This window comes from Eptatretus burgeri, chromosome 16 (genome assembly GCF_056783735.1).
Source record: "Eptatretus burgeri isolate ZD-2024b chromosome 16, Ebu_testis_v1, whole genome shotgun sequence".
Taxonomy (NCBI): Eukaryota; Metazoa; Chordata; class Myxini; order Myxiniformes; family Myxinidae; genus Eptatretus; species Eptatretus burgeri.
The window spans coordinates 42,226,616-42,253,367 of record NC_140976.1 but is presented as its reverse complement, the minus strand read 5'-3'; the positions used below and the strand labels follow the sequence as shown (position 1 = coordinate 42,253,367).

Genomic DNA, 26,752 nt, shown 5'->3' with positions numbered 1-26,752 from the left:
GAACCTCAGCAAGTTAGGATTTCAGAACCTCAATTCCAGCGGTTGAGGAAGTGTGCCACTCAGGCCGGAAAAGAACTCCAAGAGCAGTAATAGTAGTAGGTTCTAAAAACAAATAAATAAATAAATAAATGAAGGTAGCATCCCTCAACATAAATGGAGGCCGCAGCTGTGTGCGTCGCCTCGAGGTGTTGCGGATGTTTAAGAAAGAAAAAATTAATATTCTAATGTTACAAGAGACACACACCAACCAACCTTGCGAGGACGAGTGGCGCAGGGTTTTTAAAGGTTGCCTTTTTTTCTCCAGTGCCTTTGAGGATGCTAAGGCAGGTGTGGCAATTATTGTGCACCTGAGACTCCAACCCTCGGACATTTCTTGTAGGGTGGTTTGTAAAGGATTCTTAATTGCTGTAGAATTGATAAGCAGCAATCAAAAAATTGGTATTATTGATGGGTATTACCCCAGCGACAGTGCTGAAAGGATTCTATCCCTTCCAAAGTTAGCAGGTTTTTTAAACACTGTTGACTTGACTAGTCTAATTTGTATGGGGGGAGATTATAACTGCACACTCAACCCCTGACTGTACAGGAATACTCCTGAGCCCCATCCACCCAGTGCAAGGTTTTTGGAAAAACTTGTACAAAAATTTAAATTTAGGGATGTTTGGCATCTGCAAAATCCCAACACCCTTCAATATACATGGGTATGCTGTTCAAAGAACCAGATAACCATGGACCGACTGTACAGACTCTATGTAAACCAGGGAATGGTGAATTTGGTTCAGAGAACAAGCATAAGTCCATCTGGCTTTTCTGATCATCATATGATTGCAATGGAATGTATGTTACCCTTTCATTGTTTTAATAGTGCATACTGGACTTTCAATGTTAAGTTATTACATGATGTACAGTTTGAAAATGCCTTCACACTGGTATGGAAGAAGTTAGAACAACAAAAGTGTTCCTTTCCGAATACTCGACAGTGGTGGGACTGTACAAAATCCCAAATTCGGATTTTCTGTCAACAATATTGCTCACATACCACCAGTAATGCATCTGGGTTGATACGTGCTCTCAAAGAAGATGTACTTAAATATGAGCAAGAAACTGGAACATCCAGAAAAAATGATCACTATCAGCAGTTGGTGGAAAAAAAGACTCTACTGGCTGAACTAGTCAAGGAGCGTGTGGCTGGAGCAATGGTTCATCTTCGGATGAGCAGAATTCAACTGGAGACCCCAAATAAGGAATTCTTCAACCTTGAGAAGGCCGTCAAGACCTCTCGGCAGATTCACAGTTTACACTCTTCTATCGGTGTTCTGACTTGCCAGAGTGACATTAAACATTTAATGCAGGTTTTCTACTCAAATCTGTTTACACCGAGAACTGTGGACGAAACGATTATAAATGAGGTGATTTAACTTCTTCCATTCCTTTCTCAAGAACAGCAACAGCAATTCGAATGTGACATTTCGTTTGAGGAGCTCACTGCGGCATCAAAACTGTTTGAGGACGGCAAAGCCCCCAGACTTGACGGACTTGCTGCTGAATTTTACAAAGCTTTTTGGAAAATTCTGGGTCCTGCTCTAATGGAGACCCTGCTTCAAAGCTTAGATCAGGTTGAATTGCCCCTGAGCTGCAGGAGAGCGGTTTTGTGTCTCCTCCCAAAGAAAGGGGATTTGCAACAGATTACAAACTGGCGGCCTATTTCATTGCTAAATACTGATTATAACATTGCGTCAAAAGTGCTTGCAATGCGTCTTAAAAATGTCATCTCTCTCCTGATTGGAAATGATCAAACGTATTGCATACCTGAACGATCAGTATTTTTTTTAGTTTGAGATTTAATTGCCATCGGTCAAACCGTGCCTCAGGGTTTTGGGTACTCCTGGATCAGGAAAAAAGCCTTTGACAGTGCGGATGATTCGTTCTTATTTGTGGTCCTTAACAGAGCAGGTTTTGGGGAAAAATTAATAACCTGCATAAAACTTTTGTACAGAAATGCGTCATGCCGACTAAAAGTAAACAATAGCTTGTGCCATCCCTCTCCTTTTCAGCGTGGTATCCGTCAGGGTTGTCCACTGTCGGGCATGTTGTACACACTTTCTGTTGAACCTCTACTGGCTATCCTTCGCACCTCATTGTCTGGGTTATCCTTGTCAAACAGTCCGAACATTTTTATTTCTGCTTATGCAGATGACCTGTGTGTTGTGGTCAAAAACCCAAAAGATGTCAGTGAGTTATCCCATTGTCTTGCCAAATTTGAACTTGCCTCATCAGCAAGAGTAAATTGAAGCAAAAGTGTAGCTCTTTGGCTACACCCAAATACATTCCCTTCATCACACTCCTCATGTGCACCTCTCCCAACTCTTCCAGGAGGAGTGTTATGGAACACAGATGGGTTTAAATACTTAGGAATCCATTTGGGAACTACGAGCTATATCCAAAGGAATTGGGATGGTTTCCTCGACAACATTAAGCAGAAACTATCAAGGTGGAATGGAATGCTCCACATCTTGTCACTTATGGCGTGGGTAACGATCATTAATAACCTGATACTTCCAACCGTATGGCACAAGGTTATCGCATTCCAGCCTCCTCAAGCTGTGATCACAAGCATTCAGAAGAGTCTGATTGATTTTTTTTCTGGGGAGGCCACCACTGGCTCAAGCCAGATGTATTGTGCAGGCCACGAATGTCTGGTGGCCAAAACTTGGTGCACATCCCGAGTCGAATAATGGCTTTAGAACTTGTGGCAATAAAACGTCTACTATATGATGAAGTTGTGTCGTGGCGTCCTCTCACCAATACCTTGCTTCGGCAAATAGGTGGTTTGGATTATGACCGGGAACTCTTCCTTATCTATCTATAATTCCAGCAATCTGTGTGTGTGTGTGTGTGTGTGTGTGTGTGTGTGTGTGTGTGTGTGTGTGTGTGTGTGTGTGTGTGTGTGTGTGTGTGTGTGTGTGTGTGTGTGTGTGTGTGTGTGTGTGTGTGTGTGTGTGTGACCGCTGTTTCTCGACAACCACTGGTCCGATCTAATTGAAACTTGCCAGATATATTGCTGGGGCCCTGAGGATGTGCCTTTTTAAGGTTTGATATTAATCGGACAAGTGCTTCCCAAGTTATAGCCATTTATTTATCAAACCAATGACAAGACACGTTGTTGCGTGGGCGTGGCCAATGGGGAAGGGAAGCTCAGCCGCGTTCCCCATTACGGGTTACAACGTACGGACTTCCGGAGAGTGATGACTTCATGTATTCTAATAATTTCTCTTTCTTATGCGCATTTATAGATAAACACAATGCCACAAGTTATGATCGTTTTCATATGAGACGGTGCATAAATTTCGGTAACATCAGAGTGCTGGTGTGCTCCGAACCAGGAAGTAATTTTTTTCTCTCTCTTCTCTTCTCTTTTTGTTTTTCCTTGCGATGACATTGCGAAAAGGCAAAATACGTTGGCGCTAATTGAATAATTGGCCATTCAAACCTAAATTGCGAATCATCGTAACTGTGATATGCGAACTTCCGTGCCACGCACGTACGGGCACGCGAGAGCGAAGAAACGGCCTGTGTGGTTGTTGTTTGTTGCTCGTGTTTGGAATATTTATTTATTATTATTTTTTTTTTTATTTTATTTTACGGGCACGTACTAGAAGACCTAAAGCAGGTTGATAGAGCTCGGCTCCCTGCGTTTCATCAATCTCTTCTGAATGCTTGGCAAGCTCTTGGAGTGCAGCGGCTAGAGATCTCCTATGATGCCAGGAATTTTGTGCATGAGCCACTATTCCAAAACTTATTATTTGCTGGAATATCTACCAGCCGGTCTTTCATAAAGTACTTTCAAATAGTGGAATAAATAAAGTGCGAGATCTAGCCTTCCTTGAAACGATGGTTGCCTGCTGGCTCGATTTCTAAAAAAATTGGATTGCATTCAATGAGAGTAGTGGGTGAGGTCATGAGGATAGTAACCCAGATTTTTCTACATTTAAATATTGGGTGGAATGGGGTTAGTGAAGAAGTTGATTTTCACCAGAATTTTCCTGAACTTTCAATTACTGCCCAAAAATACCATGACGTGTTCTCTTCAAACAGTGATGAGTCTGGAGTGTTCCACGTCATGGGGAAAAAAACATTATATGGGATTTGTTGAGAAGTGTGTTTACCAGGCTGTACGACACCGTTAAGAAACCACTTGAAAGAGACATTACCTGCAGGAGCTTTTCTTACTCCCAATTGGAAGGTGATGTACAAATTTCCGACCATTGGTCGCACGGGAGACTTAAATTGGAGACTGGTCCATCAAGCCCTGGCCACACAGGTTCTACGACATAAATTTAATCCCTCTGTGTCTAATTCATGCCCCTTCTTGATGTGTATTGAAAATTTGAATCATGCGTTCATTGAGTGCAAGAGGTTGTTTCTGTACCTCTGTTTCTGTACCTGAGTCTGATTTTTTGGAAATTTAAAATTGTTTTTTCCTTTCCAATCTTTATCTATGGGCTCGCTCTCAACACTGGAAACAAATCTGTGTTTTTGCTTTTGAATTTTTTACTTGGGATTGCTAAGCTTGCAAGTTATAAGACCAGAAAAGCCAGATTGGTGAATAAGAAAAATAGGATAAACCAATGTCACCTGCAGGGTGACCTGTATCTTGCCAAAAAGTGACTACGTGTGACTTCTTTAAGGTCACACTGAGGTGAACAGAGCTGCTATCCACCAGGAGCGACTTCTTGAGGAATATCTGCCTACGAGAGATTCCGATGAGAATCGTTCTAGAGTAACCATGAAAAATATGCTTTTGCCTCATAACGTCACCAAATGATGTCATAATGTCTCAAGCTTGACATATCTAGAAAGCACTCATCGAGGTGTTCAATTTGAGGTACTACACGATATGGTTCCTAAAACTTGAAAATTTGACCTTGGGGTCAAATATGTTTGACCTCAGGCGCTAACCATGAAGGTCAAGGCCAATCGCCACCAAAAATTAATCAGCTGAGCGCCAGACCATGAACTATATTCCCATGAAGTTTGAAGACGATCCGATCAAAATTACTCAAAAAATAAGGGTTTCGTCGACTCCCCTGATTTGCGACAAAGTGACCTTGACCTTTGACCTTGACCTTCAAAATTTTGTGCACTGAAAGGGACCTCTATAGGCCTCTGATATGCGAAGTTACAAAAACTTCCAATGATAACTGTGCTCTGCAGAATTTTCTATACGTGATTACAGACAAAAAAAAAACAAAAAAAACCCTAACAGCTTGGCAAGATAATGAAAATGCACTTTATTGTTTCAAAGGCATGGTGTCTGCTCGTATAAAACTAGAACATGCATATTTTGTAAACACGGGTAGTCTTCCTGTGTTTGAAAACTTATGGTGCAGTGGTGGTGTCCTGTGTAAATGTGTGGAGAATGAAGTTCACATTTTTTGTGAGTTGTAACAATATCATCGATCCTTGAACTTTCATTGTCTTTCTGACTCTGCTGGAGCACCTGCACTTAAAGAATGGCACTTGATTCTCTTGTGTTGATGCTTTTATCAACCTCAGGCAAATGGTGCCTCAACTTTTTTTCTTTGTTTTAATTTGCCTTGTGAAATGTTTTATACTTTTATAATAAAAGGACATAAAAGTCTCTCTCTGTCTCTGTCTCTGTCTCTGTCTCTGTCTCTGTCTCTGTCTCTGTCTCTGTCTCTGTCTCTCTCTGTCTCTGTCTCTGTCTCTGTCTCTGTCTCTGTCTCTGTCTCTCTCTCTGTCTGTCTCTGTCTCTGTCTCTGTCTCTGTCTCTGTCTCTGTCTCTGTCTCTCTCTCTCTCTCTCTCTCTCTCTCTCTCTCTCTCTCTCTCTCTCTCTCTCTCTCTCTCTCTCTCTCTCTCTCTCTCTCTCTCTCTCTCTCTCTCTCTCTCTCTCTCTCTCTCTCTCTCTCTCTCTCTCTCTCTCTCTCTCTCTCTCTCTCTCTCTCTCTCTCTCTCTCTCTCTCTCTCTCTCTCTCTCTCTCTCTCTCTCTCTCTCTCTCTCTCTCTCTCTCTCTCTCTCTCTCTCTCTCTCTCTCTCTCTCTCTCTCTCTCTCTCTGTCTGTCTCTCTCCTCTTTTCCTTTTTAATACATTACCCTGCTTATTGTCTCCCTTTGTTGCCATGCGTCTCTGTTGTCATTTACATTGCCTTTTTACCTTCTGCCAATTTGTTCTTCCATGAGCCTCGATTTGTGTTAATAAATATTGGTTCATACAAAGTTTGACAATACCTCCCAACTTTCCATTATTGATTCAATGACTATAGCAACCAGGGCTCTTTTGGGCTGCTTTCATATGGACAATCAATATGAAAGCAATGGGAGGAATCTAAGTTGTACTTGTTTGTTTATTTATTTATTTATTTATTTGGTGCTCTGCCCATCACTCTGATTGGTAGTTATCAGTATGATAGTGGTGCAAAACGGCAGTTCAAAATTATCTACAGAGTGAATATGTTCATTTTGAATTATCAACGACTTTTGATTTATTTTTCAACCACTAATTGTCAATTGCTCTCAAAATGTTTCTTACCATCTCCTTCATCAATTGCTCAGACATTTCGTGTAAGAGCTGGTAAGTATAGCCGAGAGGTATATACACTCGCCACTGAGCTGTAAAGTCTGGGTTTAAATCCTGACCCAGCTATAAACTGTCATCCTGGAATGTCACAGGCAGGGCGAGGAAGCAATGTATGCTCCATCACTCGTTTGGATCTCAATCCGGAAGACCCATGCGCCAGCACTGGTCATTGGTGAAGGTTAATGATGCCATGGTGTCTTCAGCGAAGAGTGGGCAGGCTATCCCTAGCAACATGAACAAATTACAAAAATTACTGCCGCCCCCAGTAAAGTACCCTGTGATGGAGTGGAGACCCACACGGGATTGATTTTACAGCCTGGAAACGTTTCTCGGATAGACCTTATACACCCTGCAGCTCTAAAGAGCCTGGTCCTCAATTTATTATTTCATTTATATTTTACATTTCACAGCTCAACGATGATTGTGAAGGCAAAACACTTTTTTTTTTTAATTGAAGCCTGTCGCAGAAAATTGCACCAATGTTTATGGGACAGTTGATACAACCTCAATGAAATTTACGTTATTGTTTATTGATGGCTGTGCCAATAACATTTGCATCACCAATGCATGCAACTCGTGAGAAAATAATTCACTCTCGAGCCCCGCATTAGTGCTTTGACCACCATTATTATAGTTATTCCTGGGGCTGAGGATGGTATTCAAGTAAAATTGCATGTTTTGTAACAACTGTTTTATCTTGCTGAAAAAGTCAAAACATCTGTCGAAAATTGGATCTTCAGAAAAGGCTTTGCAAATCCTTGTGAGAACACAGGGTTCATATTTATTTATTTTTGCTTTTAAATCATCTTTGGCTCTCATTTGATCATAAGTGAAATTTTCATGTGGTTTATGACTCAGCTGGTCAATATAAGTCGACAAAGTTTGGTTTATTTCTATCTGCTTCCTTTTTCTATCCCATATGATATCTATGAGTCATCTTTTATACCCATTATTGCCATCCCATGCCTGGTATTGGCTTAATGGTTTGGGTGGTGGGCTTTGGATCCGAGGGTCCTGAGTTCAAATCCCGCTTAGCTGTTGAATTAATACCAGGTGGGGTTAACTCGGCCTGTCATCCTTCCGAGGTCAGCAAAATGAGTGCCAGCATGCTGGTATACTGTGTCGGAGTGGCGTCTCGTCCAGGATTGTGCCCAATAGCCAAGGAGACTGCTTAAGCAGCACCAACGCTCTGCACAGAGTATGGTCCCAATCTCCAATCTCCAATTGCCATCCCCCATCCTTTACCCACAGTATTTTCTAACCCCACCTAACTCTGACCTCTGACTTGCAGGTTACTGTGATTCCCTCCCTCGTTTCTCTTCTCTTTTCACCATCTCATGTCATCCCATATCGCTACCCACAATCTTTGCTACCCTCATTAACCCTTTGAACCCTAGCGGCTGTTTTCCCAGCCACTATTCAAACCTGCATATACCCAGGTGGCCGGTTTACCAGCCACTCTGCAAATCTTCAAATACCCAAGCGGCTGGATTTTTCTCCAGGGAGCCCAGGGTGGGGGAGCCGAAAATCCAAGGAGCTCAGGGTTCAAAGGGTTAGTCCTACCTAACACAAGCCTCTCACTTGCAGGTTACTGTGAATTTCCCCTCCACCCCCTCTTTTTTTTTGACCTGTCATTCCCTCACTGATTGTGTGCAATTGTGGCCCAACTTTCAGATTTGGCCTCTATCACCTCACTCTTCCATGAGCCATGATCTTGAATTCAAAAAAGCCAATGATGCTCAAGTTCCCTAATTCCCATTCAGTTACTCCACGCCACCTTTTAATTGCCATTTGGTTCTTCTGAACACCGTCTGCTTCTTGTATTTTTTCATCCCATCACGACTATTTGCATTTCGCTCGAATAAACCCATAAATTGTTGTAACGTACAACAAACAGTGACAATATCCTCTCGTAATCCTTTTTCACATCTTCTCTCGTCCCCCAGGATTACACCATGACGATGTATTTTCTACAATACTGGCGTGACCCTCGGCTTTCCTACACTGGAATCTCGTTCAACATGACCCTGGACAACCGTGTGGTCGATCACTTATGGGTCCCAGACACGTACTTCCTCAATGACAAACGGTCCTTTGTGCATGGGGTCACCGTCCGTAACCGATTGATACGCCTGCATCCCGATGGCACGGTGCTCTATGGACTCCGGTTAGTCATAGCCTTTTGTGGGTTGCCTGATAAATGCTAGAGATGAGGTTGGTGTTGCAGCCACTGTATGAAACCAAACTTGGTTAGAGATTGTAGCTCAAACATTGGAGAATTTGGTGTATTGTATGTTGTATTTGTTGGGGCCGGAGTACGATATGAGCTCCTGGCGTGCAACGAGCGTGTGTGCACATTTGCTTTATGTACAGTATTTGTCTGTCCAATGCAAGTCTCATTTTGCACATGGTACACCAAAGCTTTTGCATATCAACCGATCTGACGTTATTTGTTTTTAACAAAATGCTATCATTGTTTTGACATTTAATGGAGGTATTTCTCAGGAGGCCAGAATATACTCTGACCTCAGATTTTTTTTTTTACACTTTCTGGACGTAACCACTCATGTATGCGCCACATATAATATACAATCTTAACTAAATTTGGAATGCTTATCTGTATTCAGTACTTGTGTAAAGTTAGGGAATGCTCCCAAAGGTGAAGGAGTGCAAAACCAGTGGCAAAAGTCACCAGAAAGTAAGTCCACGTTTCAGAATCCGAATTCTAATTATCTGTTCATTTGAAGGTGACATGCTCGCTGTTCTCGCATAACAATTGAAGTCTTACTTTGTTCATGTTTAAATGATCTCCAATCCTCAGAGCTTAAACATGCTTGGCCTGCTTAAACTTTCAAAGACAAAAGTTTCGGCTTAAGTTCATAAAGCATAAAAGTTTTTGTGCGAGAGATTTTGAGGCTCATTGAAGAGCTGAGAGTAATATTTTTTGTACTGGTTATGGAAGCCATTTATGCATCACAAAACACAAAGGAGAGGGATTGCAACAAAAGGAGTTTGCACCGAAGAGCAAAAAACGTTGGGAGGAGATTGGTATAAAAAGAGGAGGGGGAAAGGGAAAGGGGACAGAAAGGGTGGACGGAGAAGGTCAGAGTTTCTTTCAGTGCTACGTACTTAATATGTAGACGCATTCGAAGGAGAAAACACGTGAGGTTTGTGAGTCCACCGTCTCTGCTCCTACTGAGAATGGAGAGAACAGTTCCTTGTCCAATCCCCTCGTCAATGAGGCGTCCATGTCACTCTCAACCAATCGTGTGTTGCCAATATCGAATGACAGCATCATGGCCCAATCAGACAGTGCCTATACCGAACCAATCAGCATCATGGCCACCGAGCAGTGTGGTTTATTGGCACTTCGCCTGCTCCTCCGGTGTCCAGAGATGGCGATGCTGTGCAGTTGGAGCTTCCTCTGCTTCCATAGTGTGTGGGTGGGAGGGAGGGGAGAGTGGGTAGATTGTCATGTTGCGGCATCTCTATCTCTATATCTATAAAACTGAGGATGTATGTCTGTGTGTATGGTCGTTATGCATTCCCACAAATTCCAACCGATTCCACTCAAATTTGGTACGATTAGGGCTTATGGTCCAACTTAGGTCATGGACTATTAATTTTTTTCCAAAACACCCCCAATTGCGGAAGAATCGATAAATTAATTTCCCTTATGGGATTTTCCATTCAAATCCACTCAAACAGACTTACAGCGATAACTTTTGCAAATTGCATGGGATTTTGTTTAAATTTGCAGTTTACATTGCATACGCTGCCAAAAGTAGTTCACGTCTTCCATTTCTCAGAAAACACTACCGATTGCGGAAAACTCGATAAATCGATTTCTCTTATGGGATTTTCCATTCAAATCCACTCAAACAGACTTACAGCGATAACTTTTGCAAATTGCATGGGATTTTGTTTAAATTTGCAGTTTACATTGCATACGCTGCCAAAAGTAGTTCACGTCTTCCATTTCTCAGAAAACACTACCGATTGCGGAAAACTCGATAAATCGATTTCTCTTATGGGATTTTTCATTCAAATCCACTCAAACAGACTTTCAGCGATAACTTTTGCAAATAACATGGCATTTTGACAAAATTTGCAGTATACTTTACTAACACTGCCTCAAGTAGTTAAGATCTTCCTTTTTTCCGTAAAAATCCCGATTGCGGAAAAAATTGATAAATCAATTTCCCTTATGGGATTTTCCAATCAAATATGCAAGAAACTCTGAGCAACGCCAGGCTTTACTGCTAGTGGATGATAAGACTCCCGAAGAACCTTCCTCTCATTATCTTGCACCCGTTTTAATATGGGAGACATATGACAAGACATATATATATATATATATATATATATATATATATATATATATATATATATATATATATATATATATATATATATATATATATATATATATATAACCGTTTCTAGCCACAAAAGGTTACAATGCTGCTTCCCAGTAGTGCATGACCAATCAGCATGACATCCTTATCCACGTCTCCTTAATGCAAGGTTCCAAAGTGTTATAATATACGTGAACACAAACGGGACTCTATGCTATCTGATAACTGACTCCCCTCCTCCCTTCCGCCACAAATGTAACAATATCCTTCAAAATCAGTTTTAAGATCTCAAACGCAGGTGATTTGCCCACCTGGCTTGATGTATTGCCCACCTGGCTTGATGTATTGGATTTGAATATGCAAAGGGAAATGTAAACTAATTTTCACTTATATATGGTGCAGATCCTAACGAGATTCTGCACATTAAATGGAGTCAACATGTATCATTGTTTGCAGACGTTGTCTCTACAGACATAAATTATTTAATATTCTCCACAAGTACATCCTCAAGCAACTAATCAAACAATTACTTTGTATCCAGATGGATGTTTTGAGTTCTGAACCGTGAAATAGGTCACCCTGTAATGTTCCCCGCCAAGGTCGATAGGTAAAATTATTCTTTTTTTTTGTTAATTGCAAATTTTGCAAATTGCTTGAAAATCTAATCTCATTATGCAATTAATGGATGTTCAATGGTGCACCTTGTGAGAGATGAGTTATATGTCACACCTATGTCATACAATTCAAGTTAGAGCACTGAGCTGTAAAAATTTTTGCAAAGAAATACCCCCATCATACTTCTCAGAGCCTGAGGATGAAATCCTGACTGTTATAAATGATGTTTTTGATTTTAATATGATCAAAGTGGTTAAACAAATGTGTTGAATCACTGAATAAGAAAAAACAACCCTCGTTATTAGTAAACCTAAATTGTACATGAACCTGATTGTATGGAAATACTGATTGTGTATAATCCCTGATTGTATGTATGTCTGTGTACACAGTTTATATAGGATGAAACGAAAGTCACTAACAGTTGTATACATTACACACAATACAATAAATATATACAGTAGCACTAAAAAGTGACTTTTGCTTCACCCTGTAATATATATATATATATATATATATATATATATATATATATATATATATATATATATATATATATATATATATATATATATATATATATATATATATACACACATATGCATATACATAAACATATACATGTACATATACACCAGCAAATACAACCTGTTGCTTCACCAATGGGGGTATGAAGGAATGGGGGGAGAAAGGAGGGAGGGAGGAGTGAGAGAGGTGGGAGGAGTGAGAGAGGAGGGAGGGGGGAGAGAGATAGGAGGAAAGGTGGAAAGGGAGGAGGGAGGGGGAAGAGAGAGGAGGCAGGGAGGGCAGAGAGGAGGAAGGGTGGAAAGGGAGGAGGGAGGGGGAAGAGAGAGGAGGCAGGGAGGGGAGAAGAGAGGAAAGGATAGAGGGGAGGGAAGAGGATGGAGGGAAGTGTGGGAGAGGAGAGGAGAGGAATGAGGAAGGAGGGTGGGGAAGACAGCAAAGGTGGAAGAGCAAGGAAAGGGTGGGGGGGGGAATGGGGTGAGCGTTTCCTCACCAAATGTTGCTTTACTGTGGCAGGGTTGGGTGTGAGGAAGGGGGTATGTGAGAGAGAGAGAGAGAGAGAGAGAGAGAGAGAGAGAGAGAGAGAGAGAGAGAGAGAGAGAGAGAGAGAGAGAGAGAGAGAGAGAGAGAGAGAGAGAGAGAGAGAGAGAGAGAGAGAGAGAGAGAGAGAGAGAGAGAGAGAGAGAGAGAGAGAGAGAGAGAGAGAGAGAGAGAGAGAGAGAGAGAGAGAGAGAGAGAGAGAGAGAGAGAGAGAGAGAGAGAGAGAGAGAGAGAGAGAGAGAGAGAGAGAGAGAGAGAGAGAGAAAGAGAAAAAAAAAAAAAAAAAAAAAAAAAACTTTAGTATATCACGAGTGATAAAGGTTGTAGTCAAGTTTCATTGGAATTTTGTGTGTGATTTCTGAGAAGAAAGCAAATACATATTTTGGGGGGCAACTCCCTTACACCACTTTAGACCCCAATTTTTCGAAAGCCATGAACTAACTTTGGTACATCACGGGTGATGAAAGTTGTCGTGAAGTTTCATTGGAATTGTGTGTTTCCTTTCTGAGAAGAAAGCAAATATCTCTTTGGGGGGACAACCCCCCCCCTGCAGGCACCCTTAGACCCCAAATTTTTTTTTTTAATACCATGAACAATATTTGATACGTCATGGGTAATGAAGGTTGTAGTCAAGTTTCATTGGAATTTTGTGTGTACATTCTGAGAAGAAAGGAAATACCTATTTGGGGGGGGGGGGGGGTGGGACCCCTTCAGACCCTATTTCTTTTTTTTTTAATGTCGTAAACAAACTTTGGTACAGCGTGGCTGATGAAGGTTGAGGTAAAGTTTCATTGAAATCGTATGTGTAGTTTCAGAGAAAAGTTGCAAGTATTTGTGGATGGACGGATGGACTGACAATGCGCCATCCCATAAGCTCCCCAGAACTATGTTCCAGGTGAGCTAAAAACCATCCGTGGGAATATTATTACAAACATACTGTAGTTCGTTGCAGTTGGAAGCTGTCTTGGGCTCACTGACAATCCTGAAAAGAGCCCAAACAAAAAACTTCACAGCTTGGTCCATGAATCGTGACCCCTTACCAAAATGAAGGTGGATACTTTGAGCCCACCCTGGGAGGACTCCACTCCACATTCTGAAACTTGTGTATGCAGATACCAATCAACTATACATACACACATACACACATACACACACACAGATACTTTGTGCCCACCCTGGGCGGACTCTATTACACATTCTAAAACCTGCATATGCAGATACCAATCAACTACACACACACACACACACACACACACACACACACACACACACACACACACACACACACACACACACACACACACACACACACACACACAGATACTTTGAGACCTGGAGCCGGAGCATTCAAAATCGACAGTTCGTACACGCAGCAACCTTTGCACCCCACCGGTTGGCTCCGAATCTGATTCTAACATGCTACAGTGCCCTCAACAGGGGGAAATGTCAGGGACCAGGGGCAGGGGGGTTGGGAGAGAGATAGATGGGTGGAGAGAGAGGGAGGGAAGAAGAAAGGAGGTAGAGGGGAGGGGTTGGAAAAAGGGAGAGGGGTGGGAGAGTCTGGGTAGGGTTGGGAGGGAGAGAGTGAGGCATCTGGCAAATGTGACGCCCGGTTTATCGTATCTCTGAGAGACGACACACACATTGATGAATCACCCTGCTTGTGAAACACCGGGATGACAGTTTATAGCTGAGTCAGGATTCAAATCCAGGCTACACAGATTGAGCATGCGTACCTCTCGGTTTCTCACCGTGATGTGGCGATTCCTTACTTCATAACTGAAAAGATGCTTTTCTCTTTGTGATCATATATTTATTTTGCCTTCCTACCTCCGGTATAGAACTGCGGTATCGCAATTGAAACGTGAAGAACGCGCCAAGTGGCTTCACCACGCAATGCACGAAACAGTTGAAGAAACTTTCAAAAGTGAAACATTTTAATTGTTATTTGTATTTATTTATGCTGAAGGGACAGGTCTTATAATGGAAGAACAAAAAGGGGAAACATTGTGGAAAATAATATTTCACATATTCAGTGAGCTCGCCACAGCCTGTTGCACTGCAGAACAACACGTGGCCAACAACGCACGCGAGTAGCCCTGAACTATGTTCAAGTCGATTGATATACAGTATTTAGTGACAGTGTGAATATTGTAGAGCACTCGCCAAGTGCCTTAAGCACTCTCCAACGAAACGGTTGATAAGAAATGGCTCACTTGGCACGTGACTCGCAATCACCGAACCTTCATATTAAACATACACCTCCCGGGGACGCCCTGAATGTCAAATATGTCCAATTGGACAAATGAACACTTTTTTTATGAGTCAGAACTGCTTCTCACTTCGATTCTGGAGCTTAAATTTTGTAATTCTGCTTAGTTGAAGAGATTCTCAAGGTTATCACATGTGCGGAAATGAAATAAAGAAACGAATGCTGACGTCTCCAGGCGTTTATAAGCATTGCAATGTCCCCAGCGATTCGTAGCTATGATGAACAGGCATTCGATAATGTGATTGAGGAAAGTGAAAAAAAAAAAATTATTGTTCAGAAATTGTTGCGGCCTGTTGCAAGTCAAGGCATGGTTGAGCAGGCCAAAACACATGGTGGCTTCAGACCTCAGCGAGGATATCCAGGATACTTCTTTAGACCCCAAAGAGAGCGATGACCGAGGATGCGCCTGATAAAGGATATAATTAAATAAGGCCATTAATTATATCTTCAAAAGGGGTGTTTTAATGAACCCAAACACACAATTTTCAGTCATGCACTTCCTTGGAGTTTTCTTAGTGTGCATGCAAAGTTTCAGCCTGCTAGGCTTCATAGTTATGGAGGAGACACACTGACAAACACACACACACACACATACACACACACACACAGTTACATTTATTTGTGTATATGTATATCAGATAACATTGGTCCACTGGGCTATTGCAAGGGAATTAGTTTACAATGGAGTGTGGAATATTTGTGGAGCTTGCTAGGCATGTCCTTTGATGGCATAATAGCAGGGATCCTTGGAAATTCCATGGAATGTAAAATGTGAGTAAAATCCTCAGTCACCCCACCCCCTCCCAGATCCAAGTATTCAAACCCCCTACTTACCCAAAGTCATCAAAACCCCATGTCCCACCTTTCTCTCCCTTCACTGCCTGCCTCCTCCCCAAACCTCAAGTCCACAAGCCCCTTCCTAACTCCAAGTCTTCAACCCCACCCCCTCAATTCTCAACCCTCTTTTCCCAACTGTGTCCCTTCTCTGCCCCCATCCCCATTCCAACTCTCTGTCCTCCACTCCTTTCATTTTGAAGTCCCAAACCCAACTCCAAGTCAACATAATAGTCACTAACTGTGAAGACTGTGAATGATTTCAGATGATTGGTATCTCTGACAATGAAGCTGAGTCTTTGGGTCTCTCACTCTATCACCGCAGGCAGGTCGGTAGTCTTTCTGTCTTTGAACGTCTCCTGCCTCACTTGCCCACCCCCTTCTCTGTCCATGATCTGTCCCCCCCCCCATATTTCTGCAGGGTGCTCAAGGTCTGCCCAAAACCCCCTTCTGGTGAAACTACCAAAATCAAGAACCACTGCTCACCTTCACTCTTCCATTCCTCTTTTTCCCCACCTCTGGAACAAACTCCCACACTCTCTTCAATCTCACTCCCCCCTCCAGGTCTTCAAAACAGCTGTTCACCACCATCACTTGTCTTCCCCCATCCAAAACCATGATCTTTTCTGCCGCTGCTAATCCACCCCAAACTCACCTACAAATTCCTTGCTTTCCTTCCTGAAGGTCCCTGTTGTGTTCACCCCATGGACCCCGCCACATCCCTCTCCCTTCCACACATCTCCTCATGTCTCTGTTCCCCACTGTTTTTTTCCTTCCCTCTCTTGCCTCTCTTGTCTCCTGCTCCCTTTGTTATACGTTCTTTGAGTTAGCTCTCATACGAGCCTTGACAATGTACACACACAAAAAAAAACTTCAATATTTCCCTCCGATTTTCATGATGTTGAGTTTTATGGATCGATTGTAGTAGGTGGAGACACATTTTCTTAATTTACTTAGTCCATCCCAAAATTGGATTGACTAAGTAAATATAAAATAAAATATCTCTAAATAATTTAGTCTATCCTGAAATGTTTAGTGTCAAGGTCATATGATGGTCTGAAAATATTTTGGCCATCATTGGATCATGGACGCCAGGGGAGGCTTACCCATAGCAATCGCTTTGGGATCGCAGATAAACAGTTCGCACTTGCTTTCATAACTTTATTCCGCATACTTTTTGCCAGTCTTGGAGTGACCATTTCAAACATTTGGCTTTCTTTCCTTGTTGCAAGAGGGATTTGCTGGTAGCAACTCAACTCATTAAACCAACCTCCCTCCAACGTCTCTTTACCATTGAAGTGGAAATGCTGCGTTGACTTCAGCTGCTATTTGGACAGTGGTCTTCTTTCAGTTGTGTTTGCTCAATAAAATAAAATGGATGTCATCGTTCGTCGCCCTCAGCCTTCTTTGTTCAATGCACTCCCAGTTTAAGAATTACGAGGGAGGGTTTTGCTCACCGTGTACATGGAAACTCCCACTTCATTGGCTATTTGTATCTCATTACGTATTACCTTCTTGATGAAGGCCTACAATCTTGAGTATTTTTGTATTTTTATTTTGCCAAAACGAAGTTTTTGCAAGATATGTTAGTCAGCTTGTATGTTTTTTTTTATTTTTATTTTAATTTTTTGTCTATAATCACGTATAAAAAATTCTGCAGAGCACAGTTATCATTGGAAATTTTTGTAACTTCGCATATCAGAGGCCTATAGAGGTCCCTTTCAGCGCATAAAATTTTGAAGGTCAAGGTCACTTTGTCGCAAATCAGGGGAGTCGACGAAACCCTTATTTTTTGAGTAATTTTGATCGGATCGTCTTCAAACTTCATGGGAATATAGTTCATGGTTTGGCGCTCAGCTGATTAATTTTTGGTGGCGATTGGCCTTGACCTTCATATGTTTTTTTTTTTTTGGTCTGTAATCACGTATAAATCACTCTGCAGAGCACAGTTATCATTGGAAATTTTTGTAACTTCGCATATCAGAGGCCTATAGAGGTCCCTTTCAGTGCATAAAATTTTGAAGGTCAAGGTCAAAGGTCAAGGTCACTTTGTCGCAAATCAGGGGAGTTGACGAAACCCTTATTTTTTTGAGTAATTTTGATCGGATCGTCTTCAAACTTCATGGGAATATAGTTCATGGTCTAGCGCTCAGCTGATTAATTTTTGGTGGCGATTGGCCTTGACCTTCATGGTTAGCGCCTCAGGTCAAACATATTTGACCCCAAGGTCAAATTTTCAAGTTTTAGGAACCATATCGTGTAGTACCTCAAATTGAACACCTCGATGAGTGCTTTCTAGATATGTCAAGCTTGAGACATTATGACATAATTTGGTGACGTTATGAGGCAAACGCATATTTTTCATGGTTACTCTGTAGAACGATTCTCATCGGAATCTCTCGTAGGCAGATATTCCTCAAGGAGTCACTCCTGGTGGATAGCAGCTCTGTTCACCTCAGTGTGACCTTAAAGAAGTCACACGTGGTCACCTTTTGGCAAGATACGGGTCACCCTGCGGGTCACATTGTTTTTATTTTTTTGTTGTTCATTTCCTTGAGGGAGCCGTTATTGGGAAATACCTGAAAGAGAAAGGCACAATGTTCCCAAACTGCTCAGATGTCAGAGATAAAAAAATATTTTGAAAAGAAAATAGGGTTAAATGTATGAATACATATAACAGAGAAATAATTCTTCACAATAATATGTATATTTCTGTAAATATCGACAATTTAAAAAAATCATTACATGATCTTATCATTAAATACAATTTCTTTCAATATTCATTGATTGATTGAAAGTTTTCTTGAAACAAAACTTCACAGGAGAAAGCTCCTTCATTCAGCAGATATATCATTATACAGTACTTCCTCTAAAGCATAAAAAGAATGAGAATTCTAAATATTATTAAATAATTAGTATTTTTAAAATGTTCCCATAATTTTGCCTGTCATTGTAGGTATTCTGTATGTATGTATTCTTACGGCGGTCGCATCGGCCAATCGGCCCAGACACACCAAGCCGGATTGAGGACCTAATCGCACCTTCACCTAGCTCGAAGTTGATCAAGTGACACAACAGGGCATTAGCAGAGATGAATTACCGCACATATGATACATCACTATGACGTCATATCAATTTTTTATGACGTCATTCCTATTTTTTGACATTTTTTGTTTCACAGCCCAGAGTTTTCATCGGATCTTCGTGAAACTTGGCATGTATATGCAGAAAGCCCACGTGCAGGCAGTAACCATCTCCGATTTTGAATATCCTTCTTAGAAAAAAAAGTTGACGTCATAATATCACCACTAATGGAAATCGCCTATACCATTATCTCCGAAACTAGGCAAGCTGTTTGAATTTTGTTTGCGGGAATCAAGCCAGGCATTAGCACAGATAATTTATCGCAAACCTGATACATCACAATGACGTCATATTCGTTTTAATGACGTCATCATTAAGAGGACGAGGATCTTAGCTCATTCGAGCTTGCTCTTTCAGGCGCTGCAAAGTGTACCTCACTTTTTAGATGTTCAGCTTTTCTGCTGAAAACATGTTATGCCCCATTAAATACACATCACCTTTTATGATGTCAAACCAGGCCGACGGCGCATTCAGGTGCATCTCAACTTGAGGTGTACAAGACCATTATCTTGACCAAGTATGGAAGAAGAATGTCTTTTTGCAAGAGTGGTTGACTGAGGGATTGATTTTTGCCTTCATTTGTGTTTAGCATTCATGGCATCATGTATTTACAATGGTGAAAGCCCAGAACACTGTGGTGAGGAAGGCAGGATGGACACTGAAGATGAAGTTGATGGATAAGAATGCAAAGGTGAAATAAAATGGCCAGTGTTTTTAAGCCCCTGTTGGACGTTGACCAAAACGGGGCTTTTGGATTTGGTCTCGATTTTCGTGTCCGTGCGTGCATGCATGTGTGTGCGTCCGCAATCATATCTCAGACATGTATGGACCGATTTTATTCGCACTTGGCACAAAGACAACACACGATGGTATACATATGCACGTTATCATTTTTTTTCGACATCAGATCCAAGATGGAAAACTGGCAGCCATTTTCGTTTGTAAAAAAAACAAACCTGGTATCGAACACGACCTCAACCATTTCTCAGACATGCATTTACCATTGTTGATTAAACTGGACACACAGATAAAGAATGATGGCTTAAATAAGCATGTCATTTTTTAAATCGAGATCAAGTTCAAGATGGCCGATTTTTGGCCATTTTGTTACTTAAACATGTCCGCAACCATTTTTTCGGACATGCATGATCCGATTTTGTTCAAACTTGGCAAAAGTACAGTACAAAGTAGCATACACTTGAACCTAACCTTATTTTGAGATCTGAGCAAAGATGGCTGACCAGTAGACTGGCAGCCATTTCAGTTGTAAAAAACCCGATGTTTAACATGTCCTCCAACAATTTCTCGGACATGCATTTAACGATGTTGTTCAAACTTGGCACCAGATAATGAATGATGGCTTACATATGCAAGTGATTTCTTTTCGAGATCAGATCCAATATGGCGGACTGGTGGCCATTTTGTAACTTAAATGTGTCCCCAACCATTTCTCAAACATACATGGTCTGATTTTGTTCAAACTTGGCACAGGCACAGTAAATCATGGTATAAACGTGCACCTCACTTTATTTTGCAATGTGATCAAAGATGGCCGACTGGTCGACTGACGACCTTTTAGTTGAACATAAATATGGGCGAGCCCAACAACATTTTTTTTTAAACTCTGTACAACAAAATTACTTAAACAACAGGGGCTAGACATTTTATGTCTTTTTTACTTGTTTTCTCATGTTTTAACTTTTGACATCTTTGCATTAAAATTGCATCAACTACTAATAAATTATTCCCAGGTTGCTAGGATCTTTATACTGTCGTGTTCAGGGGGGTTAACGCCATCCTAAACGGGATAGCCAAACGGTTTAAACTTGGAGGCAAACAGCCGAGATTCTCGGCAATTATGGCATGCATGGGAAGGAAGCAGCTTGGCACTTTACCAGAACGGAAGCACACAGGTTTATCCTTGAACCCACAACGAGTAAACGGACATAAGGAAATTAAATCATTATAATTTAATAAACAATAAATCAAGGGTGATAATGAAAATAAATAAAAGTGCAAGGTAATGAAAAGTGAAGGAAACTAAATTCTAATTTGAGATGTCTCCATTCAGTCACAAAAACAGACAAGGAGAAAGATAAAAAAAAAAAAAAATTCCTCCCTTTATGCTGGTACTCAGCTTTGTGGACAGAGAGGTCTTTATGGAGCCTGATGTTCATCAAACCACATAGCACAATGCGGGAACGCACCACAATAGTGCCAAGCCACTCTCCGCACCCACACATGTGAGGCAACTCGTGCAGACACTCTTCAATGACAGAAGTCCACAGACCGCATTCAGTTTCTTCTCATGGCCGAGATTGCGACACTGCTCCCTCTAAGTTCCAGTTTCACACACACTAAATGGCACCGCCTTCTCCTCGATCATATAACAAGGCGACTGCCGCGGTTCCAGGATAAGGCCAAGAGAAGCTCACTTCTTCTCCTCTCCTCCTCAAACGTAGAAACTTTGTGACCCAGCCAATCAGACAATGGCGAGGGTCTTATTTCAGCATGTGAACACATTCGCATCAGCACGAGCGACAAGAATCGCACTGCTATTTTGTCATGCCGAGAGAGAAGCCAGAGCCTGACACTTTGCTTCCAACCACCCTCTTGTCGCTCTTGTACCTTCTTGTTGTTCTTGCCCTTTTTTTGTCTCTCTGATGTCACCCCGACCAATCATCAACCTGGAGGGCGTAGCCTGCCGGTTACATATCCGGGGACTGGGATTTAGTCTGCCGGTTATGTTATCGTTTTTACATCATAGTCTTTTTATGGTCGTCCTTGTAAATGTAAAAACGTAGGAAAAGGTCACAGGGGCCAATAACATACTGGGAAAACTAGCCTTAGACTCTGCTTAGTTCACACAACAACACCACCCCCACCCCCCCCCCCCACGTGGTGGCATGTAACAACTTATGCTCAGTTTCCCGATGTAATACATTGAGATGTTTCCTACTCATCCACGGGCCATGCGATACTATGCAATCCTATCATTACTCTGCGATTCCTCCATCTATCCCAACAAACATTACAATATAATTGATCCTGCTTTTTTAGCAAAAGAAAGCTGCCTAAAACAATCAAGAAATGCTACACAAGGCAAGACATTTACTGTTTCAAACCCTACCTGGGTTAATCTATATCTGCAGACATTCACAAGTCCACATATCCAACTCCAGAGCAGCCTGCATATTGTTAAAATTTTTGCAAGGTTTATATTTGGAGAAGTTAGCTAAGGTGATAACGTTTTCTCCAAACAGCTCTTTTTTCACCTTTTGAGAGTAATGTGAGATGAGCAGTAAAATTACCTTTAATTTGTGGTTAGCGTTTTTTGAATAATTATTTATGATTAACGCATTTGAGAGGTCACATGACTCCTTCCTTGCCAATCTTACTGATCATTGTAACGTCCAATTTTTTTTCACATCTGATACCATATTTGATGATCGGAACTCACCATCTCACCAATTACATCGGTATCCAGATTGAAATCTGAAAAAAATTGGTCTTTTCAAAAATGCATTGCATATTTGGATCTATACCCTCGGAGATGGTGACCGGTGGTGGCACGTGTGTTTTTAAGTTATGAATTCTGAAAAAATAACTGTTTAAAACCCCGAGTAAGGTGCATCATGGTAAAGAAAATGTGATCCTATAAAAGTTTTGTCACGATTAACCTTGGGAATTCAGGGGAGTAGGGTCACAAACAAACGATGTCTCATTTGCTTTTATATACATGTGAACACACACAGGGCAGGAATACAAGAGGAATCAATGCAATAATTAGTAATTCAAACCTGTAATTAAAATCAAAGTAATTCAAAATTAGTAATTCAAATGCAGGAATACATTGTGAACAAATGGCGGTTCCCTTATTTTCTAAGTCCATGAGACCTCAGACATACCACAGAAGAAAAGACCAGAAGAATGACAAGACTGAAATGCTGAGCCTAGCAGGATGCAGAGTCCAAAGTGGGGATACTCCCGGAAGGAAAACAATTTGTGGCTGTGGACTGTTCCCAGATCAAGGAGGAACATGTGGGCGTGCCCTGCTGTGTGGGGGGGGGGGGGTGTCCACTTTGGGTGTGAGGGAGAGAATGACACAATCATGGCAAATGTTTTCAGTGTTATCAACCAGGTCACCCTGTTTCTCTGCAGCAAGCAAGACCTTTTTTCATAGTAAGATATTCATTTTATCAATATGTAGGTCAAACGACTCTTGGGAAAAGGGAAGCAGTACTGATAGCCAATTCGACTATAGTCCAAAATTATTCATAAACTACCAGCAACAATTATAATTGAGAATACATGAATATAATTATTTTTCTTCCACAGGACCATACTCTGTACAGGGCATCAGTGCTGCCAAAGCAGTCTCCTAAGCGATTGGGCACAATCCTGGACATGTCACCCCTCCAACACAGGATATTCAAATGGCTCAATCATCCCAGCAACCTGGTACTCATTTTGCCAACCTCAGAAGGATGACAGGCAGAGTCAACCCCATTTGGTATTAATTCAACTACAAAGCAGGATTTGAACTCAGGACCTTAGGATCCCTAACCACCACCCTAACCATTAAGCCAACACCAGGCATGCACTCCAAAACAATTTATATAATGATCCAGCTATGAAGTGTGGTGGACATTACCTACACGCTTTTCTAATATCACTTCGCATGATAACTGCTGTTCGGGTATACGTACATTTACACGGTGTCTATCATCAGAGTTAACCTCCTACTAAAGTTGCAACTCTCATAGCTATATGAATTGAATTTCAAATGTTCATTATTGTTTTCCAGTGGGCTTGGGATCCGAGGATCCTGAGTTCAAATCCCGCTTCTTTGTTGAATTAATACCAGGTGGGGTTGACTCTGCCTGTCATCCTTCTGAGGTCGGCAAAATGAGTGTCAGCATGCTGGTATCCTGTGTCGGAGTGGCGACCCGTCCAGGATTGTGCCCAATAGGCAAGGAGACTGCTTAGGCAGTCAGGACAGCAGCATCCAAGATGTCACCGAAAGCCTGGATCTTTGTTTTGACCCAAGAAATCCGTAATCCCAACGGCTCCGACTCCTCATTCAGCACCTCGAGGGCCCCCAAGAGGATGTCTAAAGTCTCCGCAAAGATGACTGCATCATCTGCAAAATCAAGGTCCGAGATCTTGACATTGCCAAACGATGCACCGCAACTTGATCTCTCCGACATCCTCCCAAAAATCCAGTCCATACAAGTGCTGAAAAGTGTGGGGGCAAGTACACACCCCTGACAAACTCCAGTAACAACTGGAAATAAGTCAGAGATGGTACCACCACACTTCACAGCACTCTCAGTACCAGAGTAGAGTTCAGACATCAGATCGATCAGTTTTGGTGGCACCCCACGAAGACCAAGAATCCTCCAGAGGACATCCCGATTCACTGAATCGAACGCTTTACAGAGATCAACATAGGCTGCAAGCAGCCCCTGCCGAAACTCTCGTCTGCGTTCGGTGAGGACACACGAAGTGCAAGGATACGGTCAATCGTTGACCTCTTTGGTGTAAAGCCTGACTGCTCTGGACGCTGGTGCTCAAGCAGATGGTGGCGAACCCTATCAAGAATTATCCGAGCAAAGACCTTGCCCGGCACTGAGAGCAGCGTCACCCCTCGGTAGTTGTTGCAGTCTTGGCGATCACCCTTCCCTTTCCAGAGAGGGACAACAAGGCCCCTCTTCCAGTCAGTTGGGATGATGCCTGTGTTCCAGGCAGAGCACAAAACTGCATGCAACGACGCGAGTGCAGCATTTCCACCAGCCTTGAGAAGTTCGGCATGGATGCCACAGATCCCTGGAGCTTTGCCCCGTTTCAACTGGTTCACCGCAGCCCGTGTATCCACAAGCGATGGTGGACCACAGTTGATTCGAGGGTCAGCAACAGGGATTGTAACACCCTTGACGTCCAACTCGACAGCTGGGGATCAGCCTGGTACAACCGCTCAAAGTAACCAGCCCAGCGGGCCTTCACTTCAGACTCCTCTGTCAAGAGCCTACCACTCTCTGCTCGAACTGCAGTGCTCCGAGGGATGGGCTGGGATGAACGTAATGCGCGACCCCTGTAAGCGGGACGAGAATCACCTGTCCACAGGTGATGCTCTACCCCCTCACAGATTCCTCGCACATAGGCCTCCTTGTCCACCCTCAGTGCACGTACAGTTTTACGCCTCAGCTCCCTGAACAGCTCAGCTCTGCCATTCAGCCTGGCCCTGCGACTCTGGTCAATGGTATCCAGTGTCCCTTGAGAGACAAAATTCTTCTTTGCCCTGCGGTGAACTCCAAGGCATCCACCGGCAACATCAAGGACGGTGGTCTTGAAGGTGCTCCACAACTCTTCAGGACCCCCCAAAGCACCCAGACCCCCAAGTGTCCACTCAGCCTGTTCGCAAACTCCTCAGCTACTCTCTCATCCCTGAGCTTGGCAACATCCAGCCTAGGCTGGGATGGTACCATTCTCCAGGATTTAAGGTGCAGCTTTAGAGTTGCTACAACAAGCCTGTGGTCAGTATTGAGGAACTGAGCACTCCGGTAGACCCTGCAGTTCTGGATCATCCTCCAACGACCGTCAATGAGGACATGGTCAATCTCCTTTGCCACACCGCCAGCGTTGGAATACCAAGTCCAGCGATGAGCTTGCGGGCGCTGAAACCATGAACCAGCCACCCTAAGTCCATGACTTCTTGCAAAGTCAAGGAACTTAGTGCTATTCTGGTTCATAGTTCCTGACCCATGGGGACCAACACACACCTCATAACCATCCCTATCAGTTCCAGTCGATGCATTGAAATCCCCAAGACTAGAAGTGTATCTCGTCTGGGGCACTGATCAACCACAGACTCGAGTGTGGCGTAGAATGTGTCCTTCACGGTAAGATCACTCGCCTCAGTCGGAGCATAAATAGAGACCAGGGAAATGACACCTAAGGAGTGACGAATCCTTAATCTCATAATACGCTCGTTGACCGGTGTTACCTCAATTATCATTGGGGTCAGCTTATTGGACACAGCTACAGCAACTCCTTGGGTATGGTAACCATCAGAGCGACCAGACCAATAGTAGGTGTAACCACCCATCATTATCTCGCCGCAATCCGGTCTCCGAACCTCAGAGAGAGCTGCAATCCCGATGTCCAAACGCTTGAGCTCAGATGATAACAGAGACAGGTGATCATCCTCTCTTAGGGATAGGACATTCCAGGCACCCACCCGAAGGGACCGCCTCAGGTTAACCCAAGGAGACCGCCGTCTGGTGGACGACACCTCAGCACCACTCCGACAAACTCTCCCGCAATCTGACCCAGGGATGTTACCCCGTGGTTTCCCTCCTATCAAAGATTGGGGGTCCCGAAGGCTTTGCCCCAATCCCATCATCCGGTGAGCTGCCCTGCGAAGGGAAGCTGCACAGGAGGTACTCACGGAGTGGGTTTTCAGATTTTTTTTGCGTTTTTGCGTTTTGCGGAATGAAGCGTTTTACGGTGGCTGGAGTGCAAATCCTGCCACCAACCTCCTAATAAGAAGTAACCCAACTGCAGGAGGACGTCCGCAGACACAGTTGGGCACTAGATATGGATGGCCGTTGGCTCACAAGGAGCTCCTCCGCCCTTTGACAGGTTTTGTTTTTAATCCTGCTGGGTGTCCATATCCAAACACCCTCCTCACCAGAAAACCTGGTGGGGGAGACGGTTTAGTCGCCGACAACCTGACCATGGAACAGGTTAGTACAGGTTTACATGGTACCTGTAGCAGGTCACAGATCGAACCTGACCTGACAAAAAACCTGACCTGTTGAGGTCGTGGATAGATTCACTTACCTTGGCAGTGATATTCATGTCTC

The 26,752-nt window shown here is 42.8% G+C and overlaps 1 protein-coding gene across 7 annotated transcripts in view; it reads left to right on the top strand.

Annotated features, from left to right (window-relative positions):
- LOC147010954 (gamma-aminobutyric acid receptor subunit beta-3-like) overlaps positions 1 to 26,752 on the top strand; it is a 145,051-nt gene that overhangs the window by 90,383 nt on the left and 27,916 nt on the right. For all 7 annotated transcript variants that reach the window (XM_085860389.1, XM_085860393.1, XM_085860390.1 and 4 more), the window contains one exon: positions 8,546 to 8,766. In XM_085860389.1, coding sequence (XP_085716515.1) covers positions 8,546 to 8,766 — 221 coding nt within the window. The remainder of the gene's footprint in view (positions 1 to 8,545; positions 8,767 to 26,752) is intronic.